The following is a 21,480-nucleotide window of genomic DNA, read 5'->3' as shown; positions in this document are numbered from 1 at the left end:
AGACGCTTGCTCCTTGGAAGGAAAGTTATGACCAACCTAGAGAGCATATTGAAAAGCAGAGACATTACTTTGCCAACAAAGGTCCGTCTAGTCAAGGCTATGGTTTTTCCAGTGGTCATGTATGGATGTGAGAGTTAGACTATGAAAGCTGAGTGCCAAAGAATTGGTGCTTTTGAACTGTGGTGTTGGAGAAGACTCTTGAGAGTCCCTTGGACTGCAAGGAGATCCAACCTGTTCATCCTAAAGGAGATCAGTCCTGGGTGTTCATTGGAAGTACTGATGCTGAAGCTGAAACTCCAGTACTTTGGCCACCTGATGCGTAGAGCTGACTCATTTGAAAAGACCCTGATGCTGGGAAAGATTGAGGGCAGGAGGTGAAGGGGACGACAAAGGGTGAGATGGTTGGATGGCATCACCGACTCAATGGACATGGGTTTGGGTGGACTCGGGGAGTTGGTGATGGACAGGGAGGCCTGGCCTGCTGTGGTTCATGGGGACACGATCAGCGACTGAACTGAACTGAACTGGTTTGTTTTCCTATTTCAGTGTCAGGACACTGCCTCAGGTGAAATTCAGGTAGAGAGCCTGGAGGGTTGTTTGAAGTTGAAATAATCAGATTAGTAACCGGGTGGAGGCAGTTACTTTCTCTCTGCTTATCCTTCAGTTTGGATATTTGCTAGTAGAGGGAGGAGAAACATTTCCTGGAAATACAGAAATGGTCTTCCTTCTCTGGCAAGTCAGAACTTGAAAGTAATAATGCTTCTAGTTCCCTTGCACTTGGGGGAGGGGGTGTGTGTGCGCTGATGGAGGGGGCAGCAACAGGTTTCTCGACAGAGCTCGTAACGTCCCTGATTAGTATTTGGTGCATTAATACATTATCCGTCTTCTGATCACCAGGCTAAGTGATACACTGATACTTTGTGAGGTGTGTTAGGATATATGTATGGTAGAGACTTGTTTTGGCTCCTTAAATCTGTGTTAATAGTCAGATGTTGTCAAACCACTAAACCTGAAACTAACCTGAGTCAGCTGGATAAAATGAGTTTACCACCTCATCACAAAACAGTAGGTGACTAACCAGTAGAGGGAGCAAATACAGGGCTGCTTTTGTCTACTAACAGTAATCAAGTTGTACTTCAAAAGAAGCACGTTTTGTTTAATTTCCACGTGCCACCTGCCTGTTTGTTTACAGATGTGTCTCAGTGCCCAGAGGAATAAGAGATAAGCAGTAATTCGTAGCTCTTCTAAGTTTCTGACCCCCAAACATCAATAACTGAAAAGAAAAAATCACTGAAGGACCCGCTTTTCTCTCCTTCCCCATCTCTGTATTTGTGCTTTACTTGACATCAGGTGTCCCGCCAGTGTGGGGAAATGGTTGTGAAGCCTGGAAATCCTCACAAAAGGTGAAGGAGCGTAGACCAGGAGAGAGGACGGGCCGTTTTGCTTAGCTCTTAGACTGAATGTGTAGCAGAAGCGCATGATGGTGAAGAATCTGAGCTGAAACCCTGCTGCTTTACTGCCTGTGTGATCTCAGATATGTGACCTCTTGCAATCTTTCCTGTCCTTTGGTGTTACTTTGAAGGATGTATACGATCGTGTGTGTACAGTTCTTGAACACACTACCAGGCACACAGTGTATGCTCAGTCAGTACATAGTTCTGCTGCTTTGCTGACACTATTTTTACAGGGGTTTGGGAATAGATTTTAATAAGATTCCAATTGATTTTATGTGATTATACTGTATATTCAGAGGTGAGAACTTTAAATTATTTACTTGAATTAGAATTTCATCATCTATAATTTTAATCAAAATAAACTAGTGTGGATAGTGAAAGTTTTGGTATTTTTATTTTCCATGATATCTCTTGACACTTTGAGCATAAAGATTACATAGTTGTTCCTATAATTTTTTCTTTGACCAGATGTAAGTGCAGTCATTAAAATTATATTTTCATATATAATAAAAATCACATGGTACTTGGCATAATTAGTATTTGGTGAGATGTTTGAATAAGCATTGTATTTTTTAAATCATAATATGAACATGAAAATCATCCTGCTGAAAGAAATCAGCTTGCATATTCAGAATGGAAGGTCAAAAATAATAATAGAATATTGATTTTAAAATAAGGATTTTTAGCAGTACTAAAGCACTTTGTTATTTGATTCAGTGCTCTTTGAGAACTTGGAGGGTCATCAGATTCCCATAAATTTTCAATATGGTGTTATCAGGTATATAGAAATGATTTTAAATTGACACCTGAGATAGGAATTGAATTGTCTGTTAAGAATTCTATTTTTCATTAGTTATCTTTTTAAACTTGAATTTTTCTGGTAGGAAAATACTATCTTTTAAAGATACTGCACTGTAGTAATAATTTGTACAAACAGTGTTTGGATTCTGTTTCTGAGTGTGTACACCTGTGCATGCGCACATGTGCACATACACTTTTAAAAAAGAAAACTTCTGAAGTATTAATAGAATTCTCTATACTGAGGGAAGGGTTCCTTTTACTTTTCATCACACTAATTTGGTATTATCCTCCTATGTGTGACCTTTGTCTAGTAATTTTGGTACTTAATAATTTTAGTCTTTTTATGACCATACAGAATAAAGTATGTGAAAAACAGACCTTACCAAGAGCTGGGGTAATGTAGCTCAGCATTCAGAATTATTCTGTGTAGAACAGAACGTTTAGATGACTGAATTAAAAATGGGAGATAAGCCGAGTATCAGTAGAATTAAACACATTAAATTATAAGTACTGAAACAGTCTCGGTGATTTTGAACTTTAATAGATGTTTCAGTGGATAACTCTTCAGAATAGAATCAAGGGTAAAAATGATTGATGTTAGAATTAGCATAAGTAACATCCTTACTGAATCAAGATTGATAGATTTATATACTGGTATGAAATGAAAGCACTGTTTTAAAATTAATGGGTTAGTATTTCTTGATTTTAAAATTTGTAATGGAGCCAACAAAATTTCTGTGAAATATTTGGACCATAACACTCAGTGAAGGTTTTTTGTTTACCCTTTTTATTAAAAACTTCGTAAAAGTGCATTGTATACATTGTTCATCCTAGAATCAAGTGTTTCATCAAACATTTGTAGTTTTTCCCCCATCCCTCCCCGAAAGTTTTTAATCGGTGGGACAGGATATTTGTCACCCACCAAATTAAAAACTGCAGGTTTGTAAACTTGGCACTCAGAGAACGAAGTAGGTGCCATAAAATGATGAAGTATCGGCATGTGTACACCTGCTGTCAGGAAATAAACTTCCCATATGTTGTGGTTTGGCAGACATGCATCTTAAAATGTATTGAATGAAACTGCTGCTGCACCCTTTACCCTTTATCTGTTTTCAACAGTGCATTCTGTTTGTGCCTATAAGTAATCACGGTTGCTTCAGTTAGAGGAGAAGGATAGATTTTTTTTCAGATATGCTTGAAGTTAAGTGGTGAGGCTCCTTGAGAGTGCAGTAACTGGCTGATTGAGGAAATCAGTGAAGTACTAGCTTGGCCCTGAACACCAACGAGGAAACAAACTTTCTGTTTTGAACATTTAATTTTTTTTTTTTTATAAAAACTTGAGCCTGAGACACATTAATTTTTCACATTTTATCACGTCATGTCAAAATAATTTCCCCCAATAAATGTGAGTACTGATAAAAGAAAATGAACATCTCAGTTGTTTTTAAAAAGTGAATACTTGGATGAGAACTTCATTGCTGAAACCTCTGAACTTTATAACTATGTTTATGGAATACTGCAACTAAATCTTATTGCATGGAATATGGTTTTTAGAACTCTAGAAGAGGTCAGAAAATTTGTCCTTTGCACAATTATAAAGTTTGCTTAAAATTAACAGTAATGTTTTATTTACATACATTGAAATGGAAAACTAAATCTAAAATGAAGAGTCTTTTGACCATCTCCATTTTCTTAAATTAAAATTTACGTGGAAAACATGCAGATACATCCTCTTGGCCCCTAACGTAAGATTCGAACCATTGATGTATGCATGCCTGTTATTGCATGTTAATACACAGAATCCCCCTATGTGGATTTTTTTAAGTAGATTTTTTAATAGGTTGTTTTGGGATACTTTTTTGTTATATAATGTATTTTTAAGAATTACCTTCTTCAGAAATTAAAAACAATGTTTTTGGATTCCTTTATGTGATGGGTTCTAACTAAAACTTGCTCCTGTGGATGTAATCACAATCATGTTAGCTACACATGCGTTGAGCAGTATTTTACAGGCTGCACGTTTTGGGGGGAAAAAAAGTCTTTTCTAATGTAGTTTACGGTGGCGATACCTGCCTGCCTTTTCTTTTGCTGCGTTGGCACAAGCGTTGTGCTTATTTTGTTGTAAATGGTTCCAGTATTTTATCAGTTCGCTAGGCTGGAACTGATGAGAGGTAATTAGGTGGCTGTATTTACAGCTTGAGTAAGAAACTCGCCAGTGATTGAACACAAACTCATTGGGAGGGGGCACAGGATCAATTCTCAGCTTGGCGAGACAGATCCCCACATACACGTCTTCCAAGTGCAAGCGGCGGATGCTTAAAGAAGCTTTAAACACCTTCTCTGCCAGATCTCCAGAAAAAACATAGCCAGTCCCGGAACAGAAGACAGGATAGCGTTCACTAGGGTAGAGGTCTGGTGGCATGTACCACTTGCTGTCTTTGTTTCGATTGGGTGCATATCCCCTCATTAGGTAACCAGTAAAATAGTTATGTCTAGGAGGCAGGTCTGGCTTCAATAACTTATGTATTAAATACTCGGTATTGACAAACATGTCACTGTCAGTTTTCATTACATAAGGAATCCGCGGACAGTATGTTGCAACCCAGTTCATGCCCATGAGTGTTTTAATGGTCAGATTATAGTATGTATCTAAGTAATCCTGTTGGATAATATCGTGGTACTGTCTGCTTTCTTCCAATATTGCACGTTGAAGGTAGCCACTTGATTTAATACTTACGCCTAAAAGAAAAATCCTTGTGATTTGAATACCAGGTGCTAGACTCTCATTGCCCCAAGTTTGCCGAATAGCTCGTCTGGCTTCTGTTTGTCCAGGTTCCGCAGCGATAAGTAGTATTAAAAAGGGGCTTTTCTCCTGGCACTTTTCAGGTTCATTGATGATGTATTTGAAATGGTAACCATTTGGGTGTCCAGTACCTTTCTCATTGTAAATGCTTCCGTTGGCACCAAGCGTGTTCTCCAGCCCTGTAACTCCTTGCACTGACAGATCCGTGTTGTTGGGGTCAGTTGCTGTTTGAGGCCTCAGGGTCTGAGGGACAGTTTCTTTCCAAATGTTCCGAAGAGAGCTGTGGTTTGTCTCACTTTTTGTAGAACGAAATCCACGGAAAGTGTATGTCACAGGGTTTTCTTTGAATCCAGCTCTGCCTGGCAGCCAGTCATGATGATTGAAAAACAGAAACATAGCAAAAAGAAACACGAGAGAGAGTACACCAATAAGATGGGTCCGAAACAGGGACCTCTTGGCATTCCAGCTCATCTTTGCAAAGCAGCAGTGTCTCCTCCTCCACTGAAGCATGTTGTAAATATCCAGTAATGGATGAGAGACACTGGTGGCTGGGGAACGTGTCCTTCTCCTGAATCAATACTGTTCTTTGGTAGTCATTTTCTAATTCGGTCACGTCGTCTCCCTCGCAGTCATTCTGTAAAGATGAATCATAAAAGTTTACAAAATGCTAAATACCACAGAACTGCTTTAAAGAGACTAATAAAATTAGGGCAAATGGGAATTTTTAAGCTGTGAAAATATGATCGCCCAGGAACAAAGTTTATAATTTGTCTTCCCTTGGCAACCTAATGTCCTGAGAACAGGATTAATTTTTTAAAAAATATAACTTTGGAGCGCAGTGAGCACTTTTAAGAGGTGATGGATTTTTCTTCCACTTGTTTCATCATCTCAGTAGCTCTGGTCATTTGTTCTCTTGGCTAAAGTTAAGACTGAAAGTTGTGTGCATGGAGGAGAGAAACGCTGCTGGATTCCTAGGAGAGGCCGTGTAAAGAGGCCTGAGAGCAGATGGAACATGTATTGGCATTAATTAAAATTGATTTGACATACCATTGGTGGTATGGTGCACAGTCAGCGGCCTTTTTTGTAAAATGGTCATGTATCAGTTGTGGGACAGACGGTGCAAGGTTGATTATGGCAGAGTTCTGTTAGTCACAGTACACTGCTTGGCATGTTTCCATTGGCCCCTCCTGTGTGGAGAAAGTCAATGAGAAGATGCACCTGTCAAAATTAATTTTCAGGGTTCAGTAACTTCAGCGCAAGATTGCAAGACAGTAATAAATGATGAACATTTGCAAATACCCTTTTCTCATTTTAACCTTCCACTTCAAATGTGAGACATTCAGATCATTGTCTTTACTTAGACGTAAGGTTGATTTTTAAAATATAGCAACTAATTATCTGTGGCCATCACAGAGCACTACCACGTACTTCAGTTGAATCTCCCTATTAGAATTAGCAAGGGACTGCTTTGAACAGTCTTCTGAGTTTTTCAAAATATAGACATTAGGTACTATTATATCCTCAGTTGTTTAAAATTTTAAATTTCACAGAATGCATTTTAAAAGATTTTCGAGTTATGCTGTGTTCTAAATTTGCATGTGGCAAATTTATTACATTTGTAAGACTTCAATGACACTTAGACTTGCTTGACACTTAGAGCCCTACATTTAGAAGACAAAAATTATGAGCTGTCAATATGGGAGGTTCATGATGCCACGTATTAAGAACTGGTCTTTGAAGAAGTTTTTCAGTGCACAGCACAGATTTGTTCATGTTTTTTCACTTCTTAGTTTTTCTGGATCAAGGTGTGGGGGTAGAGGATAGGTGAGGAGCTATAGCCTGAATTCTATTAAAAGAGAATAAAAACTTTTTGAAAAGGGCACTAATGTTTAATTTTAACTTTTTCAACGTTTTATTGTGACAGTTATTTAAGGAAGAGAAAACTGGTCAATTAAAAATTTATTGTAAGAGCATTTGTTTATTAGAAATTTTATATATATATGTGTGAATTTGTTTATTTAGCTTGTGATACTAAGAAGTTTATGGTTAATACCAAATATACTTCGATATGAAATTTACTTATTTGGGGGAAATAATGGCATTTACATGGAAGTCCTCATAAAATTGAATAACTAGAATAACATTCACTTATATAAAATGAAGTATTTAGAAAATATTGGTTGAAAGTATTAGACACATGTATGAATGAAAGTATTCTAGTAACAGCCACTAGGAGGAGCAAGTAGGTGGGAATTTGAACGGACTTCTAAAGTATAATAGTACAGGCACCAGCTTTTGATAATTTCTAGTATATGAAATGTACTTTTAGAAGTTATCGTTTTTCTCAGATATAAGAAATTATTTAATCATCTTGTGAGATAGGAGCAGTGTTTTTTTTTTTCTTTTTAATTTTTCAGGTTTTAAAAACATAGAATCTAGTTATTTATTAGAATTTATTCACTTGAATTTTAATTTCACATTACTCTGATGAAGACCAAGACTTCCCTGTACCAGTAAAACAGTTCTGTTGTGAACTCAGCTGAAAATAATAGAGCTGAGTGTTCTAGTTTAGAAACTCACTTTTTTTCTTATAGTTGGTCATTCTGTTGAGATGAGAAAACTAAGCTTTTATTTTCAAATGAAATATTAGATAAATAGTAATAATTCTTCCTCCACCCCATAGAGGCCAGTAGCTACAAGGGTTATGTGTGTAAATTTGAAAGAAACAAAGCTTGCTTTTAATATTTATTTGATAATCTATTTTAAACATTCCAAAACTAAATTAAATCTATCATCTTTCTGTTGACATAGAATGCTTGAAATCTGGTTGAAGTCTAATCATGTAGATCTTTCAAGAGTGTAAATTTGATGGTTTAAGAAGCAATAACTAGAAGGTCAGATATTTGAATGAATAAAGAACTGAAAAATGAATGCAGGTAAATGTATTAGTAAATTGTATTTTTATGAAAATATGCCTGAAGTGATGTTTCTAAAGTACTTCAGTGTTACAGAAAAGAGCCAATTATTATATATTGTAATCTGGCATAGTACCCATAGTTTATGGTCCTGTGTGATTTTGTAGCAATATGTAATGGAGATGCATCTTAATTTAAATTCATTATATTTGTATGTTTGTAAATATTAAGCTGCTCAAACTTGAAATCTGTATATACCCGTTTCACAACTCTCCCATTGGTAAATGTAGTACATATATCTAGCCTTTAAAATTTCTTTATTAAAAAGTTTTTCAGGTATTTATCATAATTGTTTTGTTAGAAAGTACAGTTAAAATAACAATTCCTCCTCCTATTAAATGATAAAATTCTTTTCCACTTACTGCCTGTTGTACATTAATTCTTAAGAAGTGGTAATAAAACTAGAAAGTTGAAATATTTTGATATTCTAAATAGTCTTTGCACTTTTACATTTTCACAGTAGCAGTAGCTTTGACTTATCTTTTATGGGTTTTTATGATAATATTGTCAAGTTATTCATGTGTATTTACATCTTATGGGTTGACACTCATGGAGAGGATGTTACTGTAAAATGTTACCTTTTTGTCTCTCTCACACACACTCATGCTTTGTTTTTATTATCTGGCTTTTAAAAGTGTTGATATTTTTAGTCCGTTGGAACAGTTCTAGAGTTTAGGGGTGCCTGAGTAAAAAACTCTGCACTCCTATTTTGAGATAGATAGCTAATAAAAATGTTTAATTGGTGACTTTAACATTGAGAGATAAAGGCTCTAAAAGAGACTTGAGGTTTTTTGTTTGTTTAATACCGTCTGATTTCATTCTTTAATGGACTAAATGCTGTGAGTGAGATTTGGTGTTGAACTGTAATAATAATAGGCCTGATAGACTTGTTTAATCTTAATTTTAGAATAAAATGCTTACATATGTCTTTAAAATGTTTGCCTTTTGTGATGATTAAATAATGAGTTGTGCTATGAAGTTGAGCAAAAATCGGAATCTTTGAGGACCTGTAAAGATTTTTAGAAATACATGAGTTCCTGAGCCATGAGCTGCTATTCTGGGATTGTTACTAAAATAGTTTATTAGATTCATTTTTGCCCTGCACGCACATACTGTGCGAATAGTTCACTGTTACATATTTGTATAGCCTGGCACAGTGGCTACATTTAAGTTTAATTTTTTGACCTTGTATTGCTGTTACATGGATATTTTTATATCAGAGTATTTTCATATTATGTTTTTGAGTTTCACTTTAAAAATGATCACCAAAACCAATCTTATATTTTGATCATTTAGAATCAGTCTGTTGCCTAAAGTAAAGACTTGCTTTTAGTAATATTAGCAGGTATTTATATTTCTTTGTTTGAAGTTGTATTCGGGGACATGTAAATCTCCTGTGGTAGTGTGCTGTGCATAAACACACACTGCCTTCTGTGATCCTGTACAAATGCTTTCCTTTTAGTATCTTACAGTTCAGTGGTACTTAAAATTTGTTGATAGTCTTCAGAGGTTGTGCTTGTTATTTTTATTTAGGGAGATGGACATAGGAGGGAAGATTTTGTTACTAAAACCTGCTCTATATTAAGATTTTGCCTTAAAAGGACTGAAAAAGGTCTTAATATTAGGATCATTTTTTTATACCATTTAGTGTAATTTTACTGCATTGACTCCTTTGATAGCCATTTTAAGGAGAGCCCTTTAATTTACTGGATAAGGATTCAACTTGACCTAATTTGATAGAGGATTGCTGTGTTTTCTTTAGCGGGTTTCAGATTTTTTTTTTAAGTTTCATTTTTCAGAGACGCCTTTAAGCACATCTTGTTACTATTTGCCTTTTCTGTAATCCATAATTACTGCAAGCTACATATTTACTTGAATAAAGCAGTGACAGCTTGTCTTCTAAACAGTGACAGATTTTAAAATCATATATTTAGAAACCCTCTCATAGTTTCAAGGACAGTGAAATGTATGAACTTGTTTATTAGAGATTAGTTCCTCCTGGGCTATAAAAAGGTAACAGACATTTAAATGAGTATCACACACAAGATATCGACATACCTTCCTTGGTCAGGCCATTTATGTGGCGAGGATTATGCCCACTGAAGATACTTTTGGCACGCCATCGCTCCAGCAAAAAGATGCTATCAAACACGCACACCTCCCCCAACAGTCTGCCTCCTGCGATTGCTTTTCACGGTGTCCAAAGTGTCCATCTGTCTGCTTGTCTTCGCGTTCCCTTCCTTGTTCATATGGGTCCTAATCTTCTGAGGTTTTTCCTTTCTTTCATTTTCTCTTTCTTTAAACAAAAGAGCTGTGGTGGTTCGTTCTGTTTGGAGCACTGTCGACTCTTCCCGACAGTTGATGCATTGAAGCTTTTTACATCTGCTGTCTTCCTGGCCGGACAATGCAGTGCTCTATTCTCTTCTCAGTATCCATATTTCTAGTAAGAACCCTGAGCTGCAACGTAAAGCAGCCAGAGCTAGAATGGAGTGCTCCGATTGTATTGGAAAAGAGCAGGATTTAACTCTCTCGTCGTTGCCTGGCAGCTGCAGGAAGGATTTTGAGCAGTTTCACTGGGGTTTTAGTCTGTAATATGAAATCCACGGTTCCTCAGCTGCTGCACAGGCAGGCAGCAGTTTAAATGTGGGCTTGACAGATGCTCTCTCTGACAGAGCAGAATTTAACGTCACTGCTTGGCTGAATCCCACGTGATTGTTTGCATTCATTTTGATTAAAAACCCAAGGTAGGGAGAAGCTTAGAGATTTTGCTTCTTTGTGTTAAATTATTATAGTCAATGTAAGTGTAGTGATAAGTGAATAATACAAAAATGGAAGGATTATGAAATGAATGGTTATTTTATTTTTTTCAGCTTATTCCCCCCTCTTTTTTTTTTTTTTAAACTTTACATTCAAGCACAGATTTTCTAAATGTTAAGATGTTGGTTTTCATATTACCTGCACGATTTTACCCGGCATAAGCCGTATAGCGTTAGTATGTAACTTGGTGTAATTTAACCCTTTCATTGCACTCCTTCCCTTGAGGGTTTTTTTTTTTCCCTCAAATTGTTCTGACTTTAGTTTTACTAATGTTTAGTTACAACTCATAGACCATTTTTAATGAGTAACTTAGACATCCCCCCATTATTTTCTGGAGTTTATATAAATCAGCTGCCATGAATTGTTTTACTGACACATGATTTGATATAGCCACTTCTTTTTATATGTGCAGTTTCTAGTGTTCTTGAAGGCAGCAAAACTTTATTTTTAATCACTTTGTAATGTCATCATTTATTTTTTCTTTTTCTTTAAAATTACTTGTTTGGTGGAATTCAACAAAATAATGTAATAGATGAAGCATAGTTGCACAGGATCTTCTTGGTGGGTAGTGAGATCTTACTAATCATATTTATTTGTCCTAATATTTCAGGATGGTTTAGTAACTTGCCATCAAGCAAACTTTTCCATGAACACTAGATACTCACTCTGAAATATTTCTTTGTATGATTAGTCTGTTGGGCACCTTACTGCTTTTTTTCTTCAAGTACTGGGGGCATTGTCCTTTATTAAAATAACTTAAATTATTAGATTTTCCTCAGATTTTAGGGACATTAACTCATAGAAATTTACCATTTTGAAACTTAAGCCATATATTTGTGGTCATATATTTTTGGTCCCACCTATTTTCCCTACTAATGTATGTTGTTTCAAATATAGATTTATGTTTTCTCTAATATTTTTAATTTTTTGTTTTCATTTTATTTTTTAGTGTAAATGATGAAATGTGTTTTGTAGTTTTAGGAATCCTAAGACTTTTTTTTTTTTTAAGGGATGTATGTGATTTTCCTGGAAATGTTGGTCGGAACATTAAGAATTTTACAGATGGGAAACCTAAGGCCTGGAGCTTTGGCTTTTCCTGGTAAAGTGTGAAGGATAGAACTAAAACCCAGATTTCTTGGCATTTAGTCCCTAAGTCCACACGTATTACATGTTCGCTACTCTTTGTTTTTGATTAAACTTAGGTGGCAGAGTGATGGTTAAGTGCCTGCTTAAAATGACTTATTTTATAAAAGTGTAAGTAGATCTTACTAGGTCACCATGTATCAGTAATTCCTGACGTAGGATTTGACTGTGCTAGTAGCAGCAGTGACTCAATTCATGTTGCGTGCCGAGCCTGCTTGAGCTGTTAGATAAATGACTTTTTTTCTGATAAGGTTTTATTATTGTAATACCCATTTTAAAGATGAAGAACCGGAGTTTAGAGTTATAAAACAGTTATCCCAAATATCAGATGATTAGTGATAAGAAAGAGTCCAGCTGGGAATTAAAGCAAATGTAAGTTGTTCTCAACCATTATGCAGTGTGGCCCTGCTGGAGAACTGGGGGAATTTTTTCCTGTCACTAGCACAGCATGGGGCTTCCCTGGTGGCTCAGTGGTAAATAATCTGCCTGTTCATTCAGGAGATGTGGGTTCAATCCCTGGGTTGGAAAGATCCCCTGGAGAAGGAAATGGCAACTCACTCCAGTATTTTTGCCCGGGAAATCCCATGGACAGAGGAGCCTGATGGACTGCAGTCCATGGGGTCTCAGAGAGTCAGACATGACGGAGCACACCATCACGGCATACCCAGAGATCATTCATAGGGTTTTAAATGTTCAGATGTTTGTGTTTTTGTTTTATTTACTCGATCAATAGATATGTATCTGATCAACCACTGTGTGCCAGCATTTGCAATTAGGCACACCTTAATAAATGTTAAAGATACAAAGATGGTTTAGATGCATCCCCTGCCCTTCATCCAGGAAGGATAAAACAGTTATTTTTGGCTGTTTTTTTGATTGCCCCACTGAATTTCTTACAGATCTTGACTATTAACTCCGTAGATAACCTGCTGGTTAGTGGTCCCTGCAGTTGGGTGGAGCCCTTGAAATCCCAGTAGACTATTGTCTCAACTGAGCAAGTGTTCATATGGCAGAGGAGACTTCTGAAAGCTCGTGAGAGGATACCTGTGTGCCAAATCAGAATTTACTTTAAACTTTCAGGTGCAGCTGCATTCTGTTTCTTACGTTTAAGTTAAGCGAGCTTAGGAACTTTACAGAAAAACAGCAGACATGAGGTAAAAGTTCCTTCAGTGATTTTTCTAGCAACCTGCATGTTTCCAGCCAAGAAAAGCTGTAAAAGTCTTATGACAGGCAAGCTTGTGGAAGCTCTTCCTTCAGTCTAGTTTCTTTTAACATCTGAATTCTATGGTTAAGCTTTCTCACTAAATGTGACAGATTTCTTTATCAGACTCAGCAAACTGGCAGCTATTTTGTTAAGTTTTATAGTTATAAATGTCTTGTAATTTTTTACTTGCATAGGTCTGCTTTTTAATTTTATAGCACATCCCTGGTGGGAAAATTGGTGAATATTACTATATGCATCATGGCCAGAATTATCCAGGTTCATATTAGGGTATTCCCATGCATGTCTAGAATATCCCTTAGGGAGCCAGAATTTAAAGACAGAATTTGCTGTGCCTCCTAACTCTTTTAAGTCTTAAATGGGTACAGAAATAATAATTTTTTTATTCATGTTGTTAATAGTTTTTGAGTGATTATTACATGATCAATCAGGTATAGATTTGTTCAGTATGTAATAGGAAAGGTAAATGATTTCATGAATTATATTATGTATCTATATAAATTCAACTAAATGTCCTTGGTAAAAAGAATGCTGGAGAAAGGAATGTGGAGATAGCACTTCAACCAGGGTGGGTGATGAGCAAACAGCCTTGGGAGACATGAATCAGTTTTCCCTTCATTGGTCTCCATTCCTGTTTATGCTTTGGTCTGGCTAGTAGGCCCCTGAATGCAAGCCATTTATTTCACCTGAAAAACTAGCTATCTTTTTACACTGCTGGAGAAAAATCTTAATGTTTTGGAGCAGATGTAATTTCCAACGTAATACACTGAAAAATTCCATTTATACCAAATTAGTTAGGTAACACCTTCAGTTTTATTGAGATAATCAGCAGTTTTGCATGGCAGTGTTTACTTGGAGTTTATCTAGAGACTGCTTTGACTTAAAATCAAATGACATCTTTTTCATTACATAAAAAGATTTGGACAGATGACATATTTTTGACTATTTACTATTAGTAGTTTTCCTTTTTGAAAAGAAATGGATGTGTTTATTAAGAATTTTGTATTTTCCTTTGACCCTTATTGATGTTTTACAAACCAGTTTTACTTTTCTTTGAACTCACAGAGCAGGAATTAGCTGATTGCAAATTAGCAATCTCAGAATGACCACAAGTGTCAGTGTTTGCCTGCCTTACTATTTTGCCTTCAGTTTTCACTCATATGTTTAAGATTTCTATTGACTTGAAAGCGGAGCTAGATTTAAATGTCTCTTTGACATTTGTCTATTTTAATTCACACAAACTATTAATGATCCTAAGAGAAAAAGTAAGCATCTAAAATCAGCAGTAATTTGGAAAGTACTGTAACAATAAAGGCATACCTCAGAGATATTTGGGATTCAATTCCAGGCTACTGTAGTGAGTGAGTATTGAATTGAAGTGAGTCACAGGAACTTTTTTGTTTCCCACTGCATAGAAAAGTTATGTTCCCAGTATATTTTGTGCAATAATAGTATTATGTCTAAAAAACAACATACATATTTTAATTAAAAAATGCTAACTGTGATCTGACAACATAGGGTTGTCATAAACCTTCAATCTGTTAAAAAAAAAAAAGTGCAGTATATGCAGTGCAATTAAAGTATGCCTTTTTGCTTGTATATGCTTTGGTTTCTCAGTAGCACAGCTCTTTCTTTTCAGCACAAATCAACTAGAATCTTTCAATTGTTTTTTTGGCACACACAGAATAATCTTGGAGGTTAGAGCTGGGTGGTATTGAGCTTGCTACTGCTTTCCTAGGACACGTTCTAGAAGTTTACAAGGGCAGGTGTTTTTTGGCTGACAACAGAAATGAAGGGTGTTTAGTGCATGTGGCCAGGGAATGTAGTGTGTCGGGACAGGTTTTGAAAACAGCAAAGACTAGTCGTGTGTTCTGCAGGACCTCCGAATGTCCGTGTGTGTGTGTGTGTGTGTGTGTGTGTGTGAGAGAGACCAGGGGTCCCTAGTATCTGGGAGCTAATGCTTGATGGTCGGGGGTGGAGCTGATGGAATAATAGCAGAAAGTGCACAACGAAGGCAATGCGCTGGAGTCATCCTGAACACTGCTCCTCCTCGGGTCTGTGGAAGAATTGTCTTCCGTGAAACCAGTCCCTGGTGCCAGAAGGTTGGGGCCGCTGTGTTAGACCATTTTTATTATTAAACGAACCTAAAACATAATTGGAATGCAAAGTCTATTGCTATGACATTGGTTTCCAGTAAAAGTTTTGCCTATATAGGTTAGTTATGTTACCTGTGCATTTCATTTTAGATGGCTAGAGGGGTCAGTGTAAAATAACCTTAAAGGGGATGTGTTGAGTTTGATAGAGTTGCGAAGGTGCGATAGGTCCGCACCTCTAAATTGTTTGAGACATCTTACGGGCCAATAGCTGTAATTATTTGATTCCCAAAACAATCAGATTGATATAATTCCAAACATGTAACTTTTGATAGAGCTGGGCAACAGAGTATTATTTATTCACATGAAAGAAAAGAAGAGCAAATTTATAAGCTATAGAGCAAAATTATAAGCTGTATAGCTTTGAAGAAACCCATGTTGAATTATGTCTTCAAACGTAGTCATTTAATTGGACCCTTCAGGTTGTACTGTAATGGCATTGTTCCTAGTGAAAAAGTATTACTTACATTAGAATAATGGAATTTCAGAGTAGAATTGGACCTTTGAGGTCATCTAAAAATCTAGTTTCCTCATTTTACAGGCAAGGTAACTAAGACCCTGAGAGGTTGAGATTTTTCTCAAAGGTTTGCTCTTAATGTAGCAGAGCCACATTAAGCTAGAACCTAGAGCTCGAGACGTGTAAGTCAAGTTTTTTTTTTGCACTGGTTTACTCTGTCTCTAGTTACATTAGTGTATTTGTTTTTAGTCCATGGACCCATGAGATTCACAAATGATCCTGTGGACCTTCTACATTACCTGTGTCCCTCTTCCACTATGAAAACAATTCTCCTGACTTTAAGTGAGAAAAATAAAGCTTTTATTAAACCTCAGTGAGAAAGAATTGTTTATCATGGACTTCAGTGTTAAAGGAGGTCAGTACACGTACTTTGGTTTGTTTCCAATTGCAGTGCTCTGATTAGCATTTTATCTAAATTATTTATCTGTAGATTAAGGAACTACATTCATGTGGATGTAATTTTTTAATCTCCAGATAAATAATTTTTAAAAACCTGACGTTTTCCCAATATGATAGAATGCCTCTTTAAAGAGTTTTGTGTTATATCTCACTCTCTTTTGATCTAAAATTTTTATTGCTGTATTTGTCTGGGTTCTCCAGAGAAAGAAATCAATAGGGTAGATAGATAGATTGTGAGGAATTGACATATGTGGTTAGGAAGACTGAAAAGTTCCAGGATTTGCTGTTGGCAAGCTCGTGACCCAGGGAAGCTGACGGGCTAGCGCCGCTCTTGTCTGAGTCCGAAGGACTGAGAGCTGGAGGACTAATGGTGTAAGCGCTCCAGTCTGCCTCCGAGGCAGGAGAACTCCAGTGTCCTTCCTTGAAGCAGCCAGGCAGAGAGGAATTCTCCTCTTCTCTGCCTCTTCGTTGTCGTCAGTTCTCCAGTGGGTTGGGCGAGGCTCATCTGCAGTGGGAGGGCAATCTGCTTTACTCAGTCTACAGATTCAAACGTTCATCTCACCCAGACGCATCCTTATAGACATGTCCAGAGTAATGTTTTAGCCACATGCCAGGGATATTAATTCCTTATCAAATCTTTTCTCCCATTCTTTGGATTGACTTCTCTGTTGTTAGTGTCCTTTAATGCATAAAAACTTTTAATTTTGATTAAGTCCAGTTTATCTGCTTTTCTTCTGTTTTCCTGTACCTTTTAGTACTACTTTCACTTTCACATATCCGTGAAACTGATGTCAAATCTAATGTCATGAAGCTTTTACTCTTTGATTTTTTATCTGTAGGTTTTTAAATTTTTTTTCAAAGTTGTATCTTCTAAAATTAGGCTTCTGATCCATTTTGAGTTATTAATAGTTTTTGTAGATGATGTAAGATAGTGGTCCAGCTTCATTCTTTTGCATGTGCATATCCAGTTTTCCTAGCACCGTTTGTTGAAGACTATCCTTTCCCAATTCATGGTCTTAGCTCCTGTGTCAAAAATCAATTTGCCATGTACGTGAAAGTTTATTTCTGGGCTATCTTATTCCGTTGGTCTATGGATCTGCCTTCTTTCCCTGCTACAGTATTTTTATTACTGTACCTACAAGTTTTAAAATCTGGGAGTCTTAGTCCTCCAACTTTGTTCTTTTTCAGAATTAGTTTGGTTCTTTGGGGCTGCTTGAAATTCCACATCAGTTCTAGGATAAGTTTTTCTTTCTGCAAAAACACCTTTGGGATTTTGAAAGGGATTGCATTGCATCTATAGATTGCATTGGGTAATTTTGAAATCTTAATGCTATTAGTCTTAGCAGTCCATGAACATAGATGTCTTTCCATTTGTTTATGGCTTTAATTTCTTTCAGCATCAATCTAAAGTTTTCAGTGTACAGTTTTTTTTTTTTTTTAGCTTCTTGATTAAATTTATTCTTGAGTATTTGATTTTTAAATGCTATTCCAAATGGAATTGTTTTCCTAATTTCCTTTTTAAGTTACTGATTGGTAGTGTATAGAGATGCTGTGGATGTTTTTGATTTGATTTTGTATCCTGCAGTTTTGCAGAGATAGTTGATTAGTTGTGTAGACTACAGTATAGTGTGAAGATAACTTTTATATGCACTGGGAAACAAAAAAAAAAGTGTGGCGCACTTTATTGAGATACTAGCTTTGTTGCAGTCGTGTGGAGCCAAACCAGCAACATCTCTGAGGTGTGCCTGTGTAGGTTCACTGTACTGGGTTTTAGAAATGTGTCAACTGCTTTCTGTGTTAGCAAGCATTGTATACATGCACTCCAGGTTATGATTAGTCTAAAAAACAAAAATTAAGTTGTACTTAAAATTTGTATCAAGTTTTTTGCTCCTGAAACCTTTAGTGCTTTTCAGCCTCTTTGTGATTTGCTCAGGGTTGCAGTTTCCTTTTTGTACCTAGTTTTTCCAAAATGATTTTCTTAAAGACTCATTCTGGAACTTAAGAAATTCAGATGCTTAAAAAAAAAAATCCTAATATTTGTGAGTTCTGAATATCAAATACAGATTTCATGGGAATAAGTTACTTTTTAAAAAGACAAAACATGCAAGTGTACAATTAATATTGATTTACTTTTTAAAAATGTTACTTTTTGTCTCATAAATACAGTAGTCAAAGAGGTAGACTATCAACTAGAATCTGTGTGTATATATATAGTCCATATGTTTTTGTCATTAAGAAATTTCAGTATCTTATTAATTTTTATATAAACAGCATTTTTCAGAATTAAATATAGTATATTTTTCATACTGATACTTGTTACACATTTTTTTCTTACAATATTTTGTATTATGGTGTTATTTTCTACTTGTTTAAGCGGCAGATACCAGTATTCTTTCTCCCAATACCAGAAGATTCTAGATTCTCTTCACTTGCTAAAAGAAAGCAAGGAGGGATTGTAAACAGTTACCTTGTTTGGTTGTGTTATGTTTTGCCGATAACGATTCTGTCACTGTTTCCCCCATCCCTTTTTGCCAGTTACTTCTTTTCCAGAATGCCTCCAGTCTTGGTGAAATTATAATGATTCTGACTTTTTGAAAGAAAGCAGGTTTTCCTCTCCAGTTAGCACAACTCATCAGCTCTTTCAATTGTTTTGTGCTGATACTTTTCTTCTCCCAGCTGAATAGCATTTTTCCCCCAGTCCAAATATCTTTAAAAATACAGAGTTGTCAGTCTGCTCCATATTACTGCCAATTATTATTTCTTCATTTTGTTTCTTTTATTCTTTGTTTTCCTTCTATTTCAGTTTCTTAACACATGCCAGATAGACCTCTTTGTAGCCTTCGAAAAGCTATTTTATATCTCTTTCTTCATCTTTAAGAGGTGCTGGAACCAGCTGAGGTCCTTTATGTAGTGACATACAAAATAATGCAGATCAGAGTAACATGAGCTTTTAGCTGCTCTTGTATTGGTTAGGGAGTCCTTGAAATGGCTGTGAACTAACCATATGATTTGCAGAGGTCTTTCTGTTTTCATTTCAAGGAGCTCACAGCCTACTGAAGTGGCATGGCTATATATGTGTGTGCGTTTGAACTTACTTGTGTTTACTTATCCAAAATTAAGCAAAGTTGTACTATAGTGACTGACAACTCAAAATTTTCAGTGAATTTGAGAAGACAAAATTAGGTAAAACTCTCCTGGTTGCAGTTAACAGATTCTGCTCCAGTAAGTAAGACAAAAAAGTGTGTCAGTTGCATAGAATGAGATGAGGGATTTTAGTGGCTCTTGGAATTAAGAAGATTCCAAGGATTAGTGGGAGAAGAGGTCTTACAGGCCACTGGAACTAGATAGGTGTTATGAGGGATATTGTATTCCATGTCTCTTCTTGCATGCTGGTAACTTCTTTATATCACTCTGCAGATGGGTTTTCTCCATGAGTCACGAGACACCATTATCTGTAATTTTAGACTTAACTCCTTATAGGCTTATGACTAGCTGACTCCCATTTATAAAACACAGAGAACTCTCTGTAGACTGAGCCCAGGACTAGCCAGCCTTCTAGTCAAATGTAGACAGAAGGAGGCCTGCATATGTGCATGCTCATTGTTCTTCCTGACTCATTTTCTTCACTTTTCTTCCTTCTCTGTGTGCTTAAACTGACCCAGTTTACGTGTGTGTGCTGTGCCTTGTCGCTCAGTTGTGTCCAAACTCTCTGTGACCCCAGGGACTGTAGCCCGCCAGGCTCCTCTCCATGGGGTTCTCCAGGCAGGAATACTGGAGTGGGTTGTCATGCGCTCCTCCAGGGAATCTTCCCAACCCAGGGATCGAACCCAGGTCTCCCACACTGCAGGTGGATTCTTTACTGTCTGAGCACCAGGGAATTCCCAGTATTTACTTGTAAGAATTCAAAAGGAATACAGTTAATCTTGTTATTATATAATATCTAGTTGATTCCTCCTTATAAAGGAACATGGGAGAGAAAGCTAAAATCTCTTTGGTTAGTTTCTATTTAGTGATTATCCCTTGGCTTCTGATTTTTAGAATTCTAGAACTAAGTTCAATATGACCAACGTTTGTTGAGCATCTATTGTGTTGTAGGTACTAGATTTACAAAGATGAGTAAAAGCAGTTGTGTCCCCTAACATGAACTTAGAGAAAAATATAGATCAGACAATTTCAGTGCATTAAATGAAGTTAAATGTTGAATATGGTCTCTACCTTAATAGTGACTCACTTTCTTTACATTTGAATTTTACTTGAATATAATTTGCTTGTATTATAATGACCATACCATCAGTAAGCTTGACAAATGTTTCCAAAGTGAACACATTCATGGAGCCAGCACCCAAAGTGACTCAGTCTCAGCCACACCAGTGTATGTGACTAAATGCATGACAGAAAAGACTAGGAAAGGATGTCCGCTGTCCTCAAGGGCTTTTTACCCCAAAGAGTTTTTGCTAGTTGCTTCTGCTGCTTTTTTTTTGTAATTTAGCTTTTTGGAGGGGGAAGGTATGCAGGAGGCCTCTGTAATCTTAGTTCCCCCACCCAGGGGTGGAACCTGTGCTCCTTGCATTGGAAGCAGAGTCTTAACCACAGGACTGCCAGGGAGTCCTCTGTTTTAACCTTTTTTTAAAAAAGCCTTTAAACTGAATGCCAGGAATCCTATTGTATTCCAAGTGAAATGCATTCTCTGTGCATTTTACCATGGTAAAATCTCAGATTATGAAGAAAATATAATATGATTAAAGTGAACATTGTTTAGCAGGATTTCTTTAGAAATGTTTCTCTTGTTGTGGTAGTGGTTTTTCTTATTATGGATTTGTGTAATTTTCCTGATACTTATCAAATTTTCTTCACTTAAGTACAGCTAGAATAAAATCTTCATGTTTTGAAATTTACACTTGTAGCTTTCTATAAAGAAAAATGTTTTAAATTTTTATTATTTTTATAAATAATTTTTATAAATTATAACTAATAATAAATAATATATAAATATATATTTTATATTTGTATATAATAAATAATTTATTATTAATAAAAATTAAAAGCATTAATTTTTAATGTTTAAAGAAAATTTAGTGTGAATATGATTGAAACTATTGCAGTAAAGATAGACAACTTTTGAAGTCTGTTAAGCACTTCAGAGGTGTCTGTTCTTGAGTATATAATTGATGTACTTCAGTCCTTAGCATGTTTCCT

General features: G+C 36.2%; 2 protein-coding genes across 3 annotated transcripts in view; one reads left to right on the top strand and one right to left on the bottom strand.

The window, feature by feature from the left end:
• CDC73 (cell division cycle 73) overlaps positions 1–21,480 on the top strand; it is a 95,964-nt gene that overhangs the window by 42,465 nt on the left and 32,019 nt on the right. The window lies entirely within an intron of this gene.
• On the bottom strand, positions 1,963–10,697 carry B3GALT2 (beta-1,3-galactosyltransferase 2). 2 transcript variants are annotated; one of them, XM_061160009.1, is made up of 3 exons: positions 10,092–10,697; positions 6,106–6,245; positions 1,963–5,692 (listed from the first exon to the last, which is right to left on the bottom strand). In XM_061160009.1, exon 3 carries the CDS (start codon positions 5,566–5,568, stop codon positions 4,300–4,302), a length of 1,269 nt encoding a protein of 422 aa, XP_061015992.1. In that variant the 5' UTR covers positions 5,569–5,692; positions 6,106–6,245; positions 10,092–10,697; the 3' UTR covers positions 1,963–4,299. The 2 variants fall into 2 exon arrangements, with proteins under 2 accessions (XP_061015992.1, XP_061015991.1); XM_061160008.1 differs by lacking the exon at positions 6,106–6,245 and having other exon boundaries at positions 1,965–5,692.

Source organism: Dama dama, chromosome 14 (genome assembly GCF_033118175.1).
Source record: "Dama dama isolate Ldn47 chromosome 14, ASM3311817v1, whole genome shotgun sequence".
NCBI lineage: Eukaryota > Metazoa > Chordata > Mammalia > Artiodactyla > Cervidae > Dama > Dama dama.
This window is presented reverse-complemented; position numbering and strand designations above follow the sequence as displayed.